Source organism: Pagrus major, chromosome 17 (genome assembly GCF_040436345.1).
Source record: "Pagrus major chromosome 17, Pma_NU_1.0".
Lineage (NCBI taxonomy): Eukaryota > Metazoa > Chordata > Actinopteri > Spariformes > Sparidae > Pagrus > Pagrus major.
Window position 1 is genome coordinate 19,784,266 of NC_133231.1, and position 19,489 is coordinate 19,803,754.

Here is a 19,489-nt window from a genome sequence, read left to right on the forward strand (position 1 = left end):
TGCAAATGCAACGTTTGTATTTTTAGCTTCCTGCAGTACCCAAAAAAGTAAATATATCATGTTATATGTTACATGTTAAAAGTGAAAGTCACCTATATAAATATAACTTGAGTAAAAGTCTTAAAGTATCTGATAATAACTTAACTTAGGTGTCTAAATTAATTTTCTGGCAACAAATGTAATTAAGTAAAGTAAATCATACATTTCTCTACATGTATGTATATGCTGTATGTAATTGGTTGACTCATTATCAACCTGGCTAATTATTAGATCCAATATTTAGCATTTTTCTGATTTTTTCTTATCTGATTGCTGATAAACTACATTTATTTTAAAATGTTCTGCTTTGGCTCTAGCCAGTAATCTGCCAAGTAACAATTAACTAAAGTTATCAAATAGATGTAGGGAGTGAAAGTACAATATTTGCTTCCAAAATGTAGGGGAGAAAATGGAAATACTCCAGTAAAGTACTAGTTCCTCAAATTTGTACTGTAAAAGTACTTAGTTACATAGTTACAAGTAGTGTCCTTCTATTTTTCTTTTTACTATTTCCATTTTCTGCTTCTTTGTACTTCCACCTTTCTGAAGTTAGCATGCTAACCAGCTAGCCATGTTAGTAGTGGTTTAAGTATCTACACTTCCCTGGTGCTCCAAGCTCACAGTTCAGACCAGTAGCTCCATTAATACCTGAGCTAACTGGCTAATAGAAGCTACTGTTAGCAGCATTTGGCACCAGCTCTGGTGAAAAGCAATTTTTCAACATTTCTGTTAATTTCTCAGGGAATAATGCATCGATGTGATGAAAAAAATCTGGTGTATTTAAGTGTCTGGTATCTATGAGTGAGTGCAATTTAATGTAGATAAAGGGGAGTGTTTGGTCTTGGTGGAGGTATGCAGATCAGATCAGATACAAAAAAACCCAACTGATTCCAATAATCAAAAATATCAATTCGACCCACAGTATACAGTATACACATGCTTGTACATCTATGTATAATTTACTTTTACTTGTACTTTTGATATTTTAGTACATCGAATATCAGATACTTTTGGGTACTTATGACAACACTTTTTCCTAATAAGGAAAAACTCAAACTACAAGAAAAAACAAACAAACAGGCAAATGAAAAAAGGTATTAACAGATTTATTAATAATTAGCTATTTACTATTAACATTGTGAAGAAAGTGGGCCATGTACAACATTTATTCACAAAAAAACGTATTTACTTCATAAACAAACTGCCAATGACAGTATTATTTAAACTAATATTTATAGGAATAGTCCATGTACAGCCTATTTGAATGTATAACATTTCTAGTATGTGGCACCATGGGATAACAACACAGTACTCCACTAACTGCATGTTCTCCCTCAGTTCCAGGAGAACTCAAACTGACTAAAGTGCTAACACACCGAGCTCACAAAGAGTGAGGCATTCACTCATACACGCACTTTCTTCTTCTCTAACATGCACACTGGTTTTAGCTAGAGAACTGCATCTCTTTATTAGGTATAGGTCCATTTCTTATTGTGTCTTCAGCTGATTCTGCACCTCTGTGTTGTCTGTAGAGTTGTGCTCCTTTACAGACTTCTCCTTTGCCTCTGCTGTTACACTCTCATATTTTACCTCACTACCTTGTGAGATCTCCCCATCCGCCCCTCTCTCAATTCTTCCTTCTCTTAAGCTACTGGTGCTGACCTCAATTATGACAATCTCCTCTCCACTTTCCAGCTGAAATATACTATCCATGGCTCTTCCATCCTCAGTAACCCCACCACTTGCTGCATTGCAACCTGCCCCTTCTTCCCCCATCATTCCCCCTTCACCTTCTATCAGGGCTATCATCTGCATTCCCTCCTCGGTTTCCTGCTCCATCTTGGTCTCGCCCCCAAGTTCAAACACCACCTCCTGCCCGTCAAGTGGCACCAAACTTTGAGTGGGTGTGCAGGAAAGCTGCAGGCTGGTTTCTTGCCCCTGGCTGAAGGTTGCACTGGATGGCCCGCTATCTTGTGCCTCAGTGTGGAAATGTAGTACATAAGACTCCCCCTGGCTGCCCTCCTCTCCTGTCTGTCTCTCCCCCTGCTTTTCCCCACCCCATTCGCGCAGTAGTGACATCATCCCTCCCTTATCTCCCCCCTTTTCCCCTTCACCTTGCCCATTTGTCTTGAACTGCAACACAAGTGATTTCCCCTCACCACCCATTTCTCCATCCACTGCCTCTCCTGATGCATCTCCTTCAAACTGTAACACATACGACTGCCCTCCCCCCTCTATATTCATCCCCTCCTTTGCCTGTCCTTCATTATCAAAACACAGCACAAACTGTTTCCCTGTCATGGTCTCTCCTGTCCTTATTTGCCCCACAGTCGTATGGTGGTTCCTTTCTGGTGTGGTAGGGACAGGGGTAGAAACTGATGCTGTGGCTACTGTGGTGGCTGGTGTAACCATGGTAACAGTCGATGTGGGTCCTGAGGTGTCCACTGTGGGGGCTACAGTGGTGGGAGATGAAAGGACAGTAGTGCAAGATGTTGACAGGGGACAGTGGGATACTGTAGATGATGCTGATGTGGTTGTGTTAGCAGCAGTAATAGTCTGTGTTACACTGGTCACATGACAGTTCGTTACTGCAGCCTGACTGACAGGAGCTGTGGCAGATTTCTGAAGAGTAACTTTTGGTTTGCGTCCTCGTCTGCCCCGCGCTGTCCGTGTGCTTTTCCCTAATATGGGCTTGGTCAGTAAAGAGTTGGCTGAGAGAGTGTGTGTTGGTGTGGCAACAGGAGTGTTTGCATTGTTATTATTGTTGGTGATTATGATCCTGGTCTGCTGCTGTTGCTGTGATATGGTCGGAAACTGGGGCATCTGAGTCTGTGTTTGGTTTAGGACGGGCTGGAGTGCTTGGATAGTCTGAAGCACAGGGAGGGTCTGAGGCTCCTGAGCTGGTGGAGGGTTGTTTGCCGTCGGGACGAGAATCAAGCTGGACTGGCTGCCGTTGTTTGAGGGGCACTGTAGGAGTAGGAAATTTTGGGGCTGGGACGGAGGCGGTGGTGGTGGAGGCGGCGGCGGAGGGGCTGGGGTAGGGGATGACAGAGGAATGAGCTGCAGGCCGCTGGCTGTCTGAATCATGAAGTAGTTCTGGGAGGTGTTGGGGGGAATATTAAGTGCTGGCTGGGACACAATCAGGCTGCCATGGTTTCCTGAGGTTTCCAGGGTGATGGGGTTGAGCAGGGTTGTGGTCGTTGTCACACCCCCAACACTGGCCTTCACAGCCACTCCATCTTTACCTCCACCACCAGGGCAGGGCAGCGGAACACCACTGCCATGGGTACGGATGTGCCTCTGCAAGTAGGAGTGCATGACAAACTCCTTGGAGCAGTACGGGCATTTGAAGTCCTTGCTCGAGGAGTGTGTGCGAAGGTGGAGCTGGAGATTGGAGGAGTGTGTAAAGCTTTTATTGCAGTGTGTGCACTGGAAAGGTCTCTCACCAGAGTGGGTGCGTTCATGCTGCGCACAGAGAAATAAGAAGAGAAGAGGAAAGAAAACAGGTCATCAAACATGACAGATGTATTCAATGCAAACAGCTATAAATCTTTATGATTTCACAGCTGAGTCTGTGCTTACCTGTTTGAGGTTTGACGTCTGCGAGAAAGACTTATAGCAGATGCCGCAGATATGAGGCCGCAGTCCAGAGTGCATCTGACTGTGTCTGCGCAGGCAGCTGGTGTTCTTGAAGGACTTGCCACACTCCTTACAAACATACGGCCTCTCGCCTGTGTGCTGCCGCAAGTGGTACTGATAGTGAGAGCTCCATTTGAAAGTGAGAGGGCAGTGGGGGCACTGGAATGCCCGAACGCCTGTGTGCACCTGGGTAAGGTGAACATAGAAGAACATTAATTTACATTTAACATATTAAAGCAATAAATAAAAATTATACTTAACTGTATTTACTGTTCAAAAAAGACAGTATCAGCTAGACAGAGTGGAGTGAAATCCATTGCTCCCATTGAATTGTTTTCAAGAGTGGTAGAATCAAAATGTGTGAACGATACAATCAAAACTTACAACTGTTACAATTGAAGTGTTATGTGATAACAGCCACTGAGTCACAACAAAGTTGTGAACTACAGAGTTAAAGGGAATTTTTATTGCATTTTGGATTTGTGTGTTGCAGACGGCATTCATCTGTCGGGATGTGAACCATAGCAGACAGCTGCAGTCCCTGTGAACTAAAGAAATCTTAAGTGTCACGGTGACATAAATGATGACATTTAGCTCCCAAATGACGGATCTCTCATTTGGAAACCTTACCCATGTGTAAATTTCTTGCAAAAGAAGCCTTACCCTCTGATGGATTGAAAGCAGTGACGACCTCTTAAAGCTCTTCCCACACTCAGTGCAGCGGTAGGGCCTTTCCCCAGTGTGATCCCTCATGTGGTACTTTAACCCCGATGAACCCTTGAAGGCTTTTCCACACTCTGAGCAGCGGTAGGGCCTCTCTGTATTGAGTGTGTGAAAACGTCAATTAAAACTGGCATATGACACAGCAGAAACACACAATGTTGGTTGGAGGAATGATGGAGGAATCATCACAATAAAGAGCAACCTCTTGATCGTTAACTTACTTTGAGGAGATAGACTCATTGAGACAAGTTTACTGGATGCTATAAATGTATTATACAACCAATTTGATATTGAATACAGCATGGCAAGCTTTGCATTAACAGATTTACCAGTGCAAGGGAAAAGCTTAGCTTAGCTTAGTCAAATCTCCATTGTCTTCATATCAAAATGCAGCTTTGTGTTTGTTCTGCCATGAAAATGTCTTTACCTCCTGCAGGAGTGCTCTTGCTGGTTCCTGTCTTTTTGGGGGCTTTGGTCGGTTTGGCCGGTTGTTCCTCATGCTCCTCGCCGACGGTAATGATGTCCACATGGATCTCCCTCTGGCCTTCCTGCTGCTTGTCAGCCTGGCTGGGGGAGGAGGGAAGGGGGAGAGACAGGGAAAGGGAAGGAGGACACACAATCTCAGCCTCTGCTTCAGCCAGGAGACGTTGCTCAGGGGTGTGGGAGTGTTGGTGGGTGAGGAGTGAGGAGAGTAGGGGGAAGGAGCGGTCGCAGGCGGAGCAGCTGAACTGGGAGCGGGACTGGGATGAGAGAGAGTGCATCTGTACAAACAAAAGGGAAAAACAGGAGGCAAATATGATTTCAAGACAGATAAAACAAAAAACAATACATTTCACTGCTAATTATACAATACGTTGCTGTTACTTGTCTGACAGTGTTAGTGGAAGAGTATTCGCACCAGGGATACATGTCTGTTGAGGCCTCCACTGGTCTTGAAGGTCTTATTGCAGTAGCCACATGACAGCCCTGCCCATGTGGTTCTGGCCTCTGGCTGAACGGTCTCAGAGCTCTGAGTCACCTCGGTGAAGCTCTGCAGCAGGTCAAACTGGGCCTGGGTGGTGCCCACATTCTGAGGACAAACCAAAGGAAGTAATACATATCAAAAATAAATCTTCACAGTGAACTCAAGCAACTTATAGGGTAGGTAAGAACTTTTTAGATGAATCAAAATTAGATTATCTAGACAGATGTGTGTGTTTATCTTGACCATCAAGAATACTGTCATTCTATTACAAACAGTAGATATACTGTACATCGTACAACTCAATTGCCATTTTGTTTTTCTTAAATCGATTTAGCCTGACATTCTGTTTATGTTATCTTGTTGTTTGAGTGATGTATCCATCGGGCTCAAATCGTTTTCAGTTGACACAGAAGCTGCAGTGGCAGATGCCAGTAGCAATGTTTGTCACATTAATCAAAGAAATATGTTGTTCTGTTAGTGAATCTCATCAACTCTTGTGAACATTCTACTCAGTGTATTATTCATGAATGTAGCTAGGTAGCTAGCTAGCCATGGAAGAAGATGATGTCTTCATTTCTAATCCTAATTCTATTGTGACTCTATCTAGTCTAGGGAGACAGCTGTCAGTGAGCTCAACACTAGACCTGTATGAATTGCTGAACAAATCTGAGATGTGGGTGGCTATTCAGAGGTCTGGAACTAGGTCACACACCCCATGACCTGATTCCCTACCTACATACTGTAATTCACTTCACTTTTTTATTTTAATGTGAAACCCCCTCACACCCATTAACATCTGGCTTTTGTTTTTTTAGTGGGACAGGGTACAAAGGATATTTATTCCCTGGCCAAATGACTCTGCTGTAGTCATGTATTTACTGTAATATTTACTGGCGCCGGCTCCAATCAGCAATGATGGAAACGTGACACCTGGGTGGACATGCTAATTTTTAGCCCTTTTCTGATGCAATGCTATGACACTTGTTTAAGTTTAGGACTGTGATGCGTTAATACTTTTCCATCCATCTCCGTTCTAGCAGCACTCGAACATCATTCAGTCGGTGTTGAGTTTGAAAGAGACAATATACAAAAGTACCACCATAACATTGTCTCCTCCATGCTGCTTTCCACTGTTCTGTTTTTTCTTTTCTGTTGCATTCATGACACACAAGAAAAAAGAATTGCTAACTTGTCTACTGGCAATGAGAAAGTAGTCAGTCTCCTATTTTTAGCAGCTTTACCTGCGTTTAAAAAATCTGCATATACTTGCTTATTTTGGTGTAAAAAGGGTGTAATGTAAAAGGGTTTATTCTTCTCTTCTCACATTTATCTGTTTGATCCAATCACTTACTGTATTGCTGCCGTCTCCTCCCTCCGTCAGTCCAAGGAGCACCTCTGTCGTGTGACCATTTTCAGCCACTGTGGTCGTCTCCACCACTTCCTCAAAATCAGCCAGCAGGTGGCCGGCTCCAACCAGCCCATCCCCAACCTCCATCCCAGCCCCAGGCCCCGCCTCTGCACTGGCTCCGTGTTCCTCTGGAGCCATGTGGATGGACTGGTGCTCCTCCAGCTCTGTGCGTGTGCCAAAGGTGTGGCTGCAGCTGCCACAGCTGTACAGCAGCACACTGGCACCGGTGTCTGTACTCAGGTGAACCTCTGTCCCGATGGCCCTGGATGCACACACACCCCCCCCAGAGGTGGTGAGGGTGAGAAGGCTCGGATTCTGGCCGGACGAGGTGGTTGACAGGAACACTTCTTCCATCCCCACCCCGACTCCATCAGTTCCTTCCTGGCTCACAAATCCCACCATGTCCGTCAACATGGACGATGTCACTTCCTCAGCCCCTACCACCACCTCCACTACCTCATTTCCCTTCCTTGCATCCTCTCCCCTCTTTCCCTCCTTCCCTCCTGCGTTGAGGTTGGAGTGTGAGTTCTTGTGCAGGGCCAGGTTCGACGAGTGCGTGAAGCTTCGTCCACACTCACTGCAGATGTAGGGCCTCTCACCTGTGTGTATCCTCATGTGCTGCCTCAGGTTGGTAGACTGAGTGAAGGATTTGTTACACACTGAGCAGGTGTAAGGTTTGAGACCAAGGTGGACATTCTTGTGTCGCCGCAGACTGCTTGAGTTCTTGAAGGCCTTGGGGCAGGTGTCACACGGATAAGGACACTCTCCAGTATGCTGGCGCAGGTGATACTGGTAATGAGAACTCCATTTAAAGGTCAGGGGACAATAGGGGCACAAGAAGGTACGCACTCCAGTGTGGACACTCTGATGGACCTGGAGGCAGACAGAGAGAAATGTAAGATACCATTTCCTTTTCACACGGACAGAATCCTGCTTTATAACATATAAAACTATGACATCTCACCTGGAGCAGAGAGGAGCGTTTGAAGGCTTTGCCACAGTCCTGACATTTGTAAGGCTTCTCCCCTGAGTGAGACCTGCAAAACAAAAGATAGCACTACTAGGATAGAAATACATTACAATACTTTCTCTTGTGATACATCTTATACAAAGCCACCATGTTTTAAATTAAAGGTATGGATTACAGATTTTCCACATTGAGTCTCCTGTTAACTTCATTCCCGATAATTGATAATTAATAAATTGTTAATAAATTGTCATTCTTCGAGCAAAACACCTGGTTCCAGTTTCCTAAATGTAAGGACTCACTGCTTTTCTTTGTCATTTATGATAGTAAATAGTAGTAGTAGTAGTCTTTGGGTTTTGGATTGTTGGTTGGACCAAAGAAGAAATTTGAAGATGTCACTTTGGCTTCTAGGAAATTGTGATGAGCAATTTTCCCCTTTTATTTGGCATTTTAAGTGATTAATCATGAAAATAATGGTCAAAATAATCGCTAATGAGATAATCGTTAGTTGCAGCCCTAGACAGATTGAACCAATTTGAAGTGAGGTAGAGGTGGGTCTTGGGCTGGATATTGGACATCGATACTTTTATGTCACCAACCAAACTGCCTCAATACGATCGACTATCATAAAATGTCTTGTCATTCGAACCAAATTTCAGTGTCAGTGAGCCAATAAGCTTGCAGCATGCTTGTTGCCCAAAGATCTAATAGTGCTGGTGATTGGCTGTCTCAAGGCAAACATTAGGTTATGCCCAGAGAAGAGGCCCACCATGTGTATGTTTAATGTAATCTTTTGTTAAAACGGATTTCATAAAATTGGTATTGACAAAAGTATTATTCAGGAACCGGTATCAGTGTAATATAATATACTAGTAATATATATATAATCGTTTTTTGAATGATGTCAAGCCCTAGCTGGGTCCGGTCTTGGCTCCAGATATTTCTCTTTTAAAGTATTCTGTTCTCTGGCTGTTGAATGTACAATCACAATACACTTCTGCCCAGCGAACACTCACGCTTTCTCTTATTCACTGTAATGCATTAAGTAATATTAACAGCATCACAGCACCATTGTAACAGTGTAACAACAATAAGGAGAAGAACTCTGCTATTGTGGGTACCGTTGGTGGTAGAGCAGAGCAGAGGAGCCCTTAAAGGCCTTGGGGCAGAGGTTGCAGCGATACGGTCTCTCATTGTTGTGGCTCCGCTGGTGGTGGGTCAGCCTGGACGACCACCTGAAACTCTTCCCACAGTCCATACACTGGAAGGGATGGTCCGACTGCTCGGGCTGCTGGGCCGGGCCTGACACGGACGACGTCACCATGTCCAGAACCACCTCCTCTCCACCCTCTACTACTGCCTTGTCTCCATCCACCAGCTCCCCTCTGTCTCTATCGTCTTCGCCGTCCTCTCCTGAACCAAGAAGGGATGGGAAAGGAGAAAGGGAGGCGGTGGACTGAGGTGGTAAGAGTTCTGCTTGGACCACTAGGGCAACTGAGTTAGCCATTACCAGAGCAGGCTGGTAGCAGATGATGGTATTCCTTGGAAGCAGATGTGGATTACTTTTGGTGCAGCATCATGTTTTTTTCTTTCACATTTTCTTCTGTGTCTTTCATAAATTCCTTCCCTGTCAGCCACTGGAAACACCAGCTGTCATCCCAAGTAGACAGCTCAGGACAGGTCTGACAGAGTGAAATGGAAATAAATACAGTATTATAACTGGGTAACTCCTGGTAAGAGTGTCCCCTTTAAATTCCTCCCCTTTCCTCCCTCCCTCTCCCCTGTCTATGAAGCTAGTCCCCCCTCCCTCCCTGCTGTCTTTCCTCTGGCCGTCAGTCCGTTTCTGTCCGTCTACGCAGTGCGGTGCCTACTACCATTACACACCACACACACAAGCTACAGCTAAGTTACACATTCAGCTACTTTACAACTGTTTCCTCAGCTGTGCGAGCCGACATACAACACACACAGAAAATATCAGTTTTTCACTGTATCAACAAAAACAGCTGCTGGCCTTCATTTAAAGCTAATCTCGCCCCCTCGTCAATGCGGAATCCGTTAAACTGCTCGATAAAGACGTGCATGAATTCAGGCCGTAGCAGTACTCACCGAGCATCTTTAGCTCATCTTTAAGCTATATTGTTGATATTGTGAAAAGGAACTGGGTACCGCAGTGCTAATCCACACAACCTTAACAATAAACACAGCGCAAACTAACAGCAGTTCTCCGCCCGATGCCGCCTTCCAAGAACGGCAACGCTGATTGGCTGTTAGCTCCAATAGACGCGCTACTACCATTGGCTGAGAGCTGCAACAGACAGATTGACGTTCTTAAACATCAATTTAAAAATATTTTTAATGTCCAAATTTAACAGAAAACGCTCATCAGTGATGTATTTATCATCGAATATATTAAAAAAAATAATGTTTAAAGCTTTGCTCACAATCGATATTAACCGACAATCGATTCTATCCTGACTCAGGCGCACAGACTTCTGGGTAATGTAGTATCTACATGTGTCTGTGTCATGTGCCTCCCTCCCATCTGTCAAAGCTTACATTGCTTAGTAGTTGTCAAAGATGTACTCAGATCCATTGTGCACATTCTTTAGTATTTATTTCACCAAGGCACATATTTCACATTGAGGCCAATCAGTGTGTGGAAGAGGCATCTTGATGTTACAACAATAATTTAAACATGATGGTATGATAATAGTAAATAAGAATAAAAACTGTATAAAAAGTACAAAAAGATAGGAGACTTGCTCCGCTGCAGCACAAAATAAATAGTTCCACCAAGTTACTTAAATAAATAGTCAATACTGTAACAAATACTAGAATAGGAATGGACAAAAATTATAGTGATGAAATCGGTAGAGTAATCTACATTATATTGTAGAAAACAACATAATACACAAAAGCACTGTATACAACAATTTACATTCTTGTACATTTATGTACACCTGTACAGAACATAGTGTCACAATACATAGTATTTTAAGGCTTTGGGTGTTTAACTAAAAAAAAAAAAAAAAAAAAAAAACTTTTCTACCCCAAAGTACAAGTTCAAAATCAGCCATCTCACTCATCCAAGAGGCTAATCCTAACAAGTCTGTGCAAAGAATCTAATCAGGTCCATCAGTGCTCAGCAACAGGGCACATTCATACAACTTTACCACAACGTTAAATATGCCTCCTCATGCAGAACATGAGAAACAGGCATCGAAAATAGAAACTCTACCTGTGGTACAAAAGAAAGCATTCACTTTTCTTCGGCTACCATCTTGACATTTTCAGATGAACGTGATTAATTTAAAGGCCATCAATTGATATGTTAAGACGTGGTAAGTTTAACAAGGTTAGAAGATAACATTAACATCTTCTAAAGTGTTTACTTTAAGGGCATTGTAAGTGAGTCATGGTGAAAACCTTGGCTGTCCTAAATGTATGCTACATCTACTGGAAGAATGAATTCGCTGCAGAAATACATAAATGCAAAGTAGATTAAGTTAGTTTAAACAAAAGTCATTATCAGAGCTATAGGTTCAGGAAGTGCTACTGTGTTTTTCATGAGGATCAGTGAGACACAAGACAAAAAGAAAAGATTACAGAGATGTGGGCAAATAAATTCACGTGAATACAGAAATAAAGATGAAAGTGACACATTACAACTTCAAATAAATAAAATTAAATAAATTACTGACAGTCAATAAATAAATAAATACATAAATAACATGGTCATGAACAAGGCCTTTAGGAGAGAGTTTGGGGAATCATGACGCGATCATTGTAGTTAAACTGGCAGTTTGCTTTAACGGGGATCTTGATGGTTGTAACTGGCTGCAGTTTAACGCATCCTTATTGGCTCTGATGGAAAGACACATTCTTCAACACACATGTCATTGGTTGACGTTTGGGCCTGTTAAGTGACGCTATTGACTGCAGTGCACACTGATATGGTCCTAATTCCCCTTTGGCTGAGGCTGGTGTCCGTATATCCTCACTGGCTCTGCAGCCAAGTAGTTGAAAGGAAAAGGACGGATCATGTGCATGGACTATCATTGTACTGCAGAGACTTTGGGCTTGAGGCTGAGGAACGCTCTGTACGCCCAATCACAGAAGAGCTTGAAGTGTTGAAGAAGCTCTTGACTGGATTGCAGGACATCAAACTGATAGGGGAGTTGAGGGGGGAGGGAGGGGGTGGCGGGAGTCAACCTTGGTGCTTCAACTCTCAGCATCTATAGGCAACAAGACAAACAGATTAGAACAACGATTCATTTACTTATCACAGGGTGAATGTAAAAGTGGTCGCAAAATGTTGTAGAAAATGACACAATTTCCTGCTTAAACCTTTGAAGACAACTGAGAATGAAAAAGGGGAAACTGCTCTGTACCTGACGGTGCAGCAGGGTGATGAGAGATTTCATTTCTCTGATCATCTCCACCAGCTTGGGCAGTGCAGGGTGGTGGTGCTTCTTTGAAACCTTGTTGAGCCACTCAAAGTGGTGCTCATACAGCTTCAGGTCAGCATGCAGCTGCGAGAGTGTGGGCCTCAGCTGGAAACAACACAGACATACTTTAGAGACTTAGCCTGGGTGTGGCGAGATGTAACTGTGCGGATAGAAACAGACCAGCCCCTCTCCCTTCACAAGCATGCGCGCACACAGACACACACACACAAACACACACACACACACACAGTCACACACAAATACATTATCAGAGCATTACCTCAAGATTGCTGAGATCATTAGCTGATCTGTTGCTCATTTCTGGCAGAGACCTGAACCTGTGGGGCTCCACATCTGAGTCAAATGCATGCTCCCTCTGAAAGAGAAAACAAGACACAGAGCAGCCGGTTAGTAATTTGCATCAGCACAATTTTACTCATCCTGAGACAAGTCACGGCAACATGAGGAAAGTATTAGTCCAGCACCTCGATTGGCTGGCTGTTTTCTGTGCTTAGAGACAGTAGCTCTCACTGAAGGGAGTGTGGTCGATCGGGTCAGTGTGAGTTCACCCACATTCAGCCACCCCAAATGTCAACAATAAGAGCAAATGACCTGAACCCACAGGATGTTTTCTACAGGGAGCGAGGATAACAACATATGCAGTGACTAAGAAAGCTCCAAGTGGGACAGACAACACAGGGCTGTAGGGAAACTCCAGGGTCACAGCTATAAAAAGATGGAATGACGCAGTGCTGCTGCCCAGCTAGAGTTGTGTTGTAAACTATGTCCAGACGGGAGATGGAGTGCTCGTGGTGGCCAGCAGAGGGGGGTAATCGACCTGACTGCAGGTTTATGGCGCTGTACCTTAGTAAGGCAGTAGTGCAATTTGGTAATAAAGATGTACGCCTGATTCAGTAATGAATGGGGATAAAATGAGATGACTGATGTGGCTTGCGTCATTTCCAATCAGCAGAGGAACATAACAACATTAGGATGATTAGTGCTGAGAAATGTTTTGTGTAAACAGGTTGTGTGTACTTAATGCTTCCTTACCCTGTTATGCAGTGCTCTACTGTTTGCCCCCAGTTGTTTGTGTTGATATTTTTAGTGATGAATGTGCCGCATTGTCTCGCATGTCTCTCCATCTGCTTTCATAAGAGCTCACTTATGTTTGTGGTCCGATGTTTTGTCTCTGTTGCTTTTGTCCCCTTCCATCCCCTGCTTCTCCTCTCTCTCTCTCTCTCTCTCTCCCCCTCTCCTCTCCCTCTCTCTGTCTCATACCAGGTGCACAGGCACATGCAACATCACACACGTGCATGCACACGCACACACACACCACCGGCTTGTCATCTAGTTGGCCCTCTGATCTCTTCATCTCTTGTGGTTTTCGCTCCATCTTTCTCAGCCTTTAATTCTCCCTCTTATCCTCCTTTTTCTTGCTCTCTCCATCGTAGATCATGACCTCACCCGACAGAACTTAGCATCCAGCCTTTTTCTTCCTGAATGCAAATACTGGAATGTGATAAATCTTTTTGATTTTTATCAAGTCATTTTGCTGTGGCGACCGAAAGCAAAACACTAAACACCGCACCTACACAGCCATGACTATTTACAGAACCCTCAATGCACACACACACACACACACACTCACGGCCACAAAAATACCTACACACAAATGCATGTACGCATTTGCACTCATACTGCATGCATGCAAACACACACATTCACAGTTGCGTCGGAAAACCTATATAGACCTATGTGTGTACACACACACACACACACACACACACACACACATTTCTCTCCCTAAAAGCATCGGTTTCATTGCCTCTTTGCAGGGACTTTCCACGAATTCCCATTCTATTTATCTTTCCTAACTTTGTCCACTCTTTAGTGGAATTCCACACAATAAGGAACAAAAATTAAAAATAAATCCTCCGTGTTACTGAACACTGTCTAATACTGTCTCTACCCAATCCTCTTTGATGAGGCTAGTTTCCTCACATCTGGACCCCAGGTTAGACTACTCCTCCACAATGAGCCTGTAACATTGTTTTAAAGCAACAAACCCCCCCACCCCACCCACCCACACACACATGATCTGAACACTATCTACTGGCCAAGACTAGAGAGAGTATGTGGCTATTTTTGATTTCATCCCCCTGAACAAAGGAGTTTAAAGATTTGCATAATGCAAAAATAGAATCTGGATCAGTCATGTGTAACCAAAGATCCAGAGATATGGTCCCGCTTTCTTTTCACCTGTTAAAACACTGTGTTGATACACAATCACCAGCTGGAGCCAAATCTTGGCTGTGTCCTCAGATCTGATTTTCCTACCCACTTGACTGTCAACAAAATAAGATTTCGGGCCAGAGTTGTCGGTGCGGTGCAAGTGATTCACGTTTCATAGGAGGAAAAAAAAAAACCTCCTCCAGCTCCATCCTCACTTCGACAGTCTAGCCGCAGAACATAAACATGTTTCTATGTAAACAGGCATGTGATATACTTTGCTGTTATTTCACAGATGGCTTGGCAGTTCGGCTTTAGTTGGATCCAGGTACGGTGTTGATATGTAGTTCTCAATTTGCCTTGATGGCAGATATTAATGTGATCCCTAGAACTTTAGATTTTGTTTCTCTATCCTCTTGGCTATCGCTGTGAAAGTGTCTTTGGATATTAATTTCATTACACGCTCACTAGACTGGCTTGGCCACCAATCTTCCTGCTCCCGCCACCAATCAGGTGACCAGGCAGACCAGGAGGTTGCTGAGTCAGACCTCCCCTCCCTTCCGAGTCTAGTGTGGATTAAAAGTGAGATCACTCAGTCAAATCTCCCCCGAGGCTGTTGCTGCCCTGATCTAAGCATGCAGTGTGGACTCCAGCCAGTCTGTCATCAATGAAAGCAGCTTAAGTCAAACTGAACCCTGAGCAAACAGCCAAAACAGAGTCTCCACAACAAAGCACACGTTACATAAACTGAAAGGTAACATTAGCACCAGAATCCAGTTAAGGGGAGGTCAATCAGGACCAGCATCCTCTTCCACCCTCACACCATCAATTCAATTAACCTCTCCTCCAATCAATAGCCGAGAAAGCTCATCACCACCGTGAGGGCATCTTCACTTACCAGCAGTTCTTGGGTGAGCTTCATTAGATTTTTGGTCTGATTGGACAGTTTATCCATGTCACTGGGCCGCCGCTGCGGCACTGGAGAGGCAGACGTGAACACGGGCAGCTGAGCCAATAGCAGCGAGAAGAGGAGCGACGAGGAGGAGTCGAGCAGCACTGCAGGGGGAGAACAAAACGGAAGCAATTAGAGGAGAGGCGCTGTCATCTCGCCATAATGATAATGACCTCAGGCCACGGCTGTCAGCTCCAGGGGAAGATATTGCACCATAATATAAACAATAGCTCCAGACTTGGCGGAGGAATCCTGAAGAGCTTCAGTGTCAGAGTCATGTTTTCACAGGCTGAACGCAAATCATTAAATCATTTGACACTGAATCTCACCATCACTCCTTTATCATAAGCAACGCAATGAATGCTGCTGATTGTCACACCTGCAACAGGATAGGTACGTGAGCTGGTGGTATAAATTATATAGAGGCAGCCAAGTGAACTCTCAAACAGTAAGCTCATTCATTCTTTTTCCTTTCAAGTTCAAATACAAGGTAGACTAAGTATTAAAAGGGAACCACAGCGCTGTTGAAATGATGAATGCTTGATAATTACAGGTGAACCACAAGAATCGCTGCCAAAATAACACTGCAGGAGCATCTGAGCTCCCTGTCTAACTTCTTACAGTTCAGAGGATAAGGGTGTCCAAGACATGAGCAAAGTCAACTGTTAAGAGTTTTAATCTGTAAATAAATAGTTTGATTTAGCCTGTAAAGGGACGATAAAACAGCTGTTAACAGTCACACAAGCGCCACAGAGCCGCAATTTAAAGAAAACGTTGAGAAATCAAAGAAACCTGCGAAAGAAATGGTTAATTAAAGCCATTGCGAATCAAAACACTTACATTTCATATTGATTCGGATCCGAGAGTAAACCAGCAAAGAAAAAAACAAAAACAAACTTGGATAAATAAATAAATAAATAGAAAATTAATAAATAAATTGAACTCCGGAAATTGTCACGTGCTCCGGTTTCTTCTTCGCGAGTGAGGAGGAAAGTTGTCAGAGAATGAATGAGAGAGCAGAGTGATGGTGACTGAAGAAAGTAAGGAGAGGAGAGTCTTACAAAAAAAAAAGAAGTAGAAGAAAAAAAAAAGTCAATAAGTTTTCTGTCTCTGGTTAAAGTTTGAAGATGAGCCCTTGTAGTCTTTTATGGAGTGCTGAAGGCAGAGAGACACTTGGTTTGTAGAGAGAGAGAGAGGGAGAGAGAGGCAACAGGAGTGCAGAGAGAGGGATGCGAGTGTGGTAAGTCCAATTTTTGCGCGCAGTGAAGTGTTTAGGCTTGTTTAAAACTTCCTTTATAAAGACGTCGGGCCTATGACACATCGGCAGTGACTCACTTCATTCATAAAAACACACACACACACACACACAGACACACGCTCTCTCTCTCCCTCTCTCTCTCCTCTCTCTCCCTCCTCTCTCCCTCTTTCCTCCTCCCCTCCCTGCTGCCTGTCTCCCTTTACGAAACTTTAAAAAAAAAAAAAAATGTTCCGTTGTTTTTTTTTCTCTCTCCTCTATCACTTTCTCCCGTCCTGTCCTGTCGCTATCTCCAGCACTTCCTCCGTCGCATCCCGCTACCTGCGCCAATCAGTCCCATCTACCTCTTTTTATCTCCCCATCTCCAAATCTCTTCCCCCCTGCCTCTCTCTATCACTGCAGACGTTTTAAAAAGCCCATTGTTTTCACGTGTATCAGCATATCTCGTGTAACCATGTATCTTTTAGAGCCTCTGCCCCTTTCTTTTTTCTCTTCTTGTTATGTGCTGTGCCCAAGTGTTATTTAATTTATGGCAGGGCTCTTTTAGGCTACACATGCCACATTCCCTGTATTATAGCTAATACGCACAGCAAACACCTTTTCTCTCCCATATTTCTCTCCCTCCTTTTCTCACCCCTTGCTCCTTTTTTTTTTTTTTTTTTCTTTCGGAGCCCCTCCTGAGACAGCAGCCTGTTATTTCCACTGCCCCCCCACCCACCTCCTCTCTTTTTTTTTCACTCCTTCTCTCCCTCTCCAGGGTGAAGGAAAGAGTGAGGAGTGAGAGACGGATAGGAGCAGGAGAGAGGTGTTGTCCAGACCAGAAGGGGCCTCTGAAAGTGTTGCATAGAAACAGTGAGCGGACACACACACACACGCACACACACACCACAGGACATTAACACAGACACACACTTGAAGGGTGGGGGGGGCAGTTGATGGGGTCAAAATGGCAGGCACACACACAACATGCACATGGATGCACACACGCTCCTAGAAAAACATGCTGCCGTACTAAAGGAAACACACTCTGATACATGCAGAAACATAACAGTCTGCTGTACACACATCGACATGATTTCTCACACTCGCTGTAGGTTTCACACACACACACAGAGGCAGTCTGGAAACACTCGGTCAGGTGCAGTAAAGCGTGGCCTACTACTGCAAAGGGCAAGAATGAGTTTCCAGTCATCACAGAGGGACAGTCGATGCATCATACTGTACACATACTGTATATCAAAAGGGAGTCAATGGGTGCACGATTGTCAGGTCTGTTTGGAGCGATGAGGAGGGTGTAACCTTCATCTAATTAATACATGAAACAAACAGAAATAACATTTTTCCATCATGTTTTCGACATTTTTTTCCCTGGTGCTGATGGCACTGACTTACTGGCGCTCTTTTAATCACGTCATCTTGTTGTGGCCATGGGCGTAAATTTCAGGGAGGACAGGGGGGACACGACCCCTTCATAAAATGTGTTGGTTCTTTAAGTGGGGTCCTCACTGGGATTTCATTATTCCATGCCGTTGAGTCCCAAAGCCTGGAAACAAGTTAGCATTTTTGTAGTTCCCTTGTCTTAAAATTTTTTGAATGGGTTCCCCGTTAGATGCTCGGAATAGGGTCTGTGGTTAACACCAGCTTAAAGGTGCAATATGTGAGAATTTAAGTGGAAAAGAAAGAAATCAAAAACTTGATTATCAACATAATGTGAAAAACATACATCTATGTATTTTGTTGCACAGATATCTACTGAAGTATAGCATGCTAACCAGCTAGCCCCAACCCGTCAGGGTCCAAAGCTACTGTGCTTGCATTGTTAACATCAACATTTGATGCTACGACTCCCTGTACGGAGTGATAGCTGCACGGCTAGTGAACTAGATAATGGCAGTTACAGTTAGCAGCAGTTAGTGGTTGATTGTTTCATATTGCACCTTTAAGATATGGTCATGTTTAGTTCTATGACATAAAATAAGTCAATAAATACCCCATTTTTTAATTTAAAAGCACTGTAAAAGGTGGTCACTTGCTAGTAAGTGGCTAAATGAGACTACAGAAGTTGTCAGAGACAGTAAACGTCATCAATACAAAGACTCATCTACTCACTAGATCTTCACAGGCAGACTTTAGTTGCAAACTATTCTAACTTTAACCTTTACAACTTGTAGATTGATCAGTTTGTAGTATGGCATTGTAGGAAGCTTTCATTTACGCTTGAAAAATCATAAACTAGTATAATATCAGTAGTATCATAAACTTGTGTATCATAAACTTGTGTTACAGAGTGAGTTTTCTGCAGCAATCCAAAATCCGATTGAAAAATCCCACAGGCTTTTTAACAAGGAAACCAGGGCAATGCTAACTTCCATGATGTATGGACATTTTGGTCACTTTCTTTTATAAAATATCTGATAGTAAAAATCTTATCAGATGGGGGTCTGTGGCCAAGTCCTTGACAGGAAGAGGTTTGAGAACCACTGGTATAATGACACCTGAATGCGTATCTCAGCTCCTAACGTTCACATATCAGTACTGGATGAAAACTGGCGAGAGTTCACATTTTCTTTCATCGATTTCCTGAGAATTTGGTTAGAATTTTCTCTACATTTGGGTGGAAACCTGGCTACAGACACACACAAACAAAGGGAGAGAGAGAGTAGAGGCGAAAAGGAAGAAAGCGCTTTTGAGTCTGGGTGTGAGATTAGGAGACCCTCATTCACAGACATACACTCATGGTGTGGTTTGAAAATAATTAGTGGTGGGCCTTGTACGCGCACACTCGCACACTCATACACATATACACACAGAGTTGCCAGTCCGGTGGTGGGCCTACACAGACAAACAAACACCCTCCAA

General features: G+C 43.7%; 2 protein-coding genes across 2 annotated transcripts; both read right to left on the reverse strand.

The window, feature by feature from the left end:
- Positions 1 to 1,129: 1,129 nt before the first annotated feature.
- Positions 1,130 to 9,952, reverse strand: znf628 (zinc finger protein 628). The gene is made up of 9 exons (XM_073485919.1): positions 9,850 to 9,952; positions 8,862 to 9,422; positions 7,738 to 7,810; positions 6,717 to 7,646; positions 5,300 to 5,470; positions 4,829 to 5,162; positions 4,342 to 4,496; positions 3,622 to 3,864; positions 1,130 to 3,504 (listed from the first exon to the last, which is right to left on the reverse strand). Exons 2-9 carry the CDS (start codon positions 9,245 to 9,247, stop codon positions 1,528 to 1,530), a joined length of 4,269 nt encoding a protein of 1,422 aa, XP_073342020.1. The 5' UTR covers positions 9,248 to 9,422; positions 9,850 to 9,952; the 3' UTR covers positions 1,130 to 1,527.
- A 1,712-nt stretch (positions 9,953 to 11,664) lies between these two features.
- Positions 11,665 to 16,222, reverse strand: il11a (interleukin 11a). Its single transcript, XM_073486030.1, has 5 exons — positions 16,216 to 16,222; positions 15,322 to 15,479; positions 12,472 to 12,567; positions 12,135 to 12,296; positions 11,665 to 11,978 (listed from the first exon to the last, which is right to left on the reverse strand). The coding sequence occupies exons 1-5, from the start codon at positions 16,220 to 16,222 to the stop codon at positions 11,799 to 11,801; spliced, it is 603 nt and encodes a 200-aa protein (XP_073342131.1). The 3' UTR covers positions 11,665 to 11,798.
- Between the last annotated feature and the right edge of the window lie 3,267 nt (positions 16,223 to 19,489).